Source organism: Protobothrops mucrosquamatus, unplaced genomic scaffold (genome assembly GCF_001527695.2).
Source record: "Protobothrops mucrosquamatus isolate PMUCROS unplaced genomic scaffold, P.Mucros_1.0 scaffold303, whole genome shotgun sequence".
Taxonomy (NCBI): Eukaryota; Metazoa; Chordata; class Lepidosauria; order Squamata; family Viperidae; genus Protobothrops; species Protobothrops mucrosquamatus.
The window spans coordinates 198575-200521 of NW_015386645.1; the positions used below are offsets into that span (position 1 = coordinate 198575).

General features: G+C 33.9%; 1 protein-coding gene across 1 annotated transcript in view; it reads right to left on the minus strand.

Annotated features, from left to right (window-relative positions):
* LOC107286612 (vomeronasal type-2 receptor 26-like) overlaps positions 1-1392 on the minus strand; it is a 6137-nt gene extending 4745 nt beyond the window's left edge. Inside the window, exon 1 of the mRNA XM_015815004.2 lies at positions 604-1392. Coding sequence (XP_015670490.2) covers positions 604-1392 — 789 coding nt within the window. The remainder of the gene's footprint in view (positions 1-603) is intronic.
* Positions 1393-1947: the final 555 nt, after the last annotated feature.

The window sequence follows — 1947 nt, forward strand, 5'->3', positions numbered from 1 at the left end:
TAACCAATCAGAGCACACGTCCACCCATTCAGAACACGACCAAGTCCCCGCCCCCTCAGTTCAAACCCCACTGGCAGTTAAAAGAAAGAAACAGCAGACATTTCATATTACACTGAGAAGCACAAAGCTAAAAGCACAAGCCTGATGATGATGAATGTGATTTCATCGAAACGTCGCTATGATACTTCTAATCTTACACAGGAAAAAACCCGAATGACCAAAGACTCATATATATATATATATATATATATATATATATATATATATATATATATATATATATATATATATATATATATATATATATATATATATATATATATATATATATATATATATATATATATATATATATGGCATAAGACGTTTTAAATGGCATAAGAAGTTTTAAACCATGTCCTATTGAATATGCAGTTATTATAATATTGTATATGCAGATATTTTATTTTATACATTATTTGGATTACAGCTAGACAGTAGGTGACATTTAGCAAAACTATATGTTTTGACACAATCCCTTGGAAGAATGAATTTCACTTAGGTTTCGGATTTGGATGACAAATGTAGTTAGCAGCCAGTAATTGGCCTGGCTTGAAGATTTACTTTCCACAGCTTTTGTTCCAGATGTTCCAGTTTGGCTTCATGTCCTCTAGTTCTGTATTCCACCGTTGATGAATGGAAGTCATGCAAAGCATGTGCCACCACATGGATGGCATTGTAGATGCTGTAGCTTTGGCCAGTCATATCCATTTCAAGCACAGATGTAGGAAGAGCTAACAGTTTCTCCTTTCCAGTGCAGGGAATCACATTTTCATCTTCCATAACAGAGATGGAGAAGGAACATTCAAAGGCACTTTCCCAGAAGAGCTTGATAAAAGTATCTTCTTTTTCCAAGATAGGGTTCCTCATCTGAACAAATTGCTGAAATCCTAACACCTTCTCTGAGTGAATTGCAAAAGACAGAGCACCATGGAGGAAAACTAGGTCACTATTCCTTAGAAAGGGAAGTGAGGTGAAATCCATCTCAGCGGTCATCACCCAGATTTTACCCTTTCTCCATAATGATACATCTTCAGATTTCAAATTAGTGGAAAGAAGTCTCAGAACTACAATTCCGTAAATTTCACCATGAACTAGTACTATATTAACTGTGCTTTTCATAACCACCATGTACATTTGAAGTTCCATTTCCACCAATTCAAGAATGGTATTTGAATATTCAATGACAGGAAACGTTTCAATGAAATCTAAGCAGATTCCTCTCTGGGCAAACATGGGAACCAGATCTTGTACAAACTTCTCACCACTATTATTATTCACAGACAAGATCCCAATCCATGTCCATTGGAAATGCAACAGTAATTGAAAGATTCCTTTATATTGATGGTCCATAATTGGGAACATTTGTTGATAGAGAATAGCCTCTTTTTCTGTACTACTATCAGTGGAGGAACCATATATTAACTTCAAAAAAGAAAAATAACAGGAAATAGACAGAGCACTTATTCTTTTGTGTGTGTTTTTTTAAAGATAGTGTGTAGTGATATTATTTAGCCATTTAAAATATGATATTGATATAAATTCCTGTTTGGCATTCCAATTTTACAGTACAACAGACAATAGAAGAATGTCTCTTACAGTACATTAGATGCTATGGATGTAAAATTCCTATTAGAATCAATCCAGTTTCTCCAATTCTATTGTCCCAATTGCCGTCTTTTTCTACAACATTCAGTATATTTCCTGAATTCATCCCCCATTTCTTTCTTTTCCTTCAATAATATTAAATGGAGCTGGAAATCGTGAATTAGTAGCTAGCCCCATAAAATACTTATTTCTTTTTTATTGTTCTCAGAATGCTCTATATTTTTAGTAATTGCTTTTCTTAAGTCAAGCATTAATAGTGAATTAATCCTTGGGAAGGCATAGCACACTTGTTGATCTTTG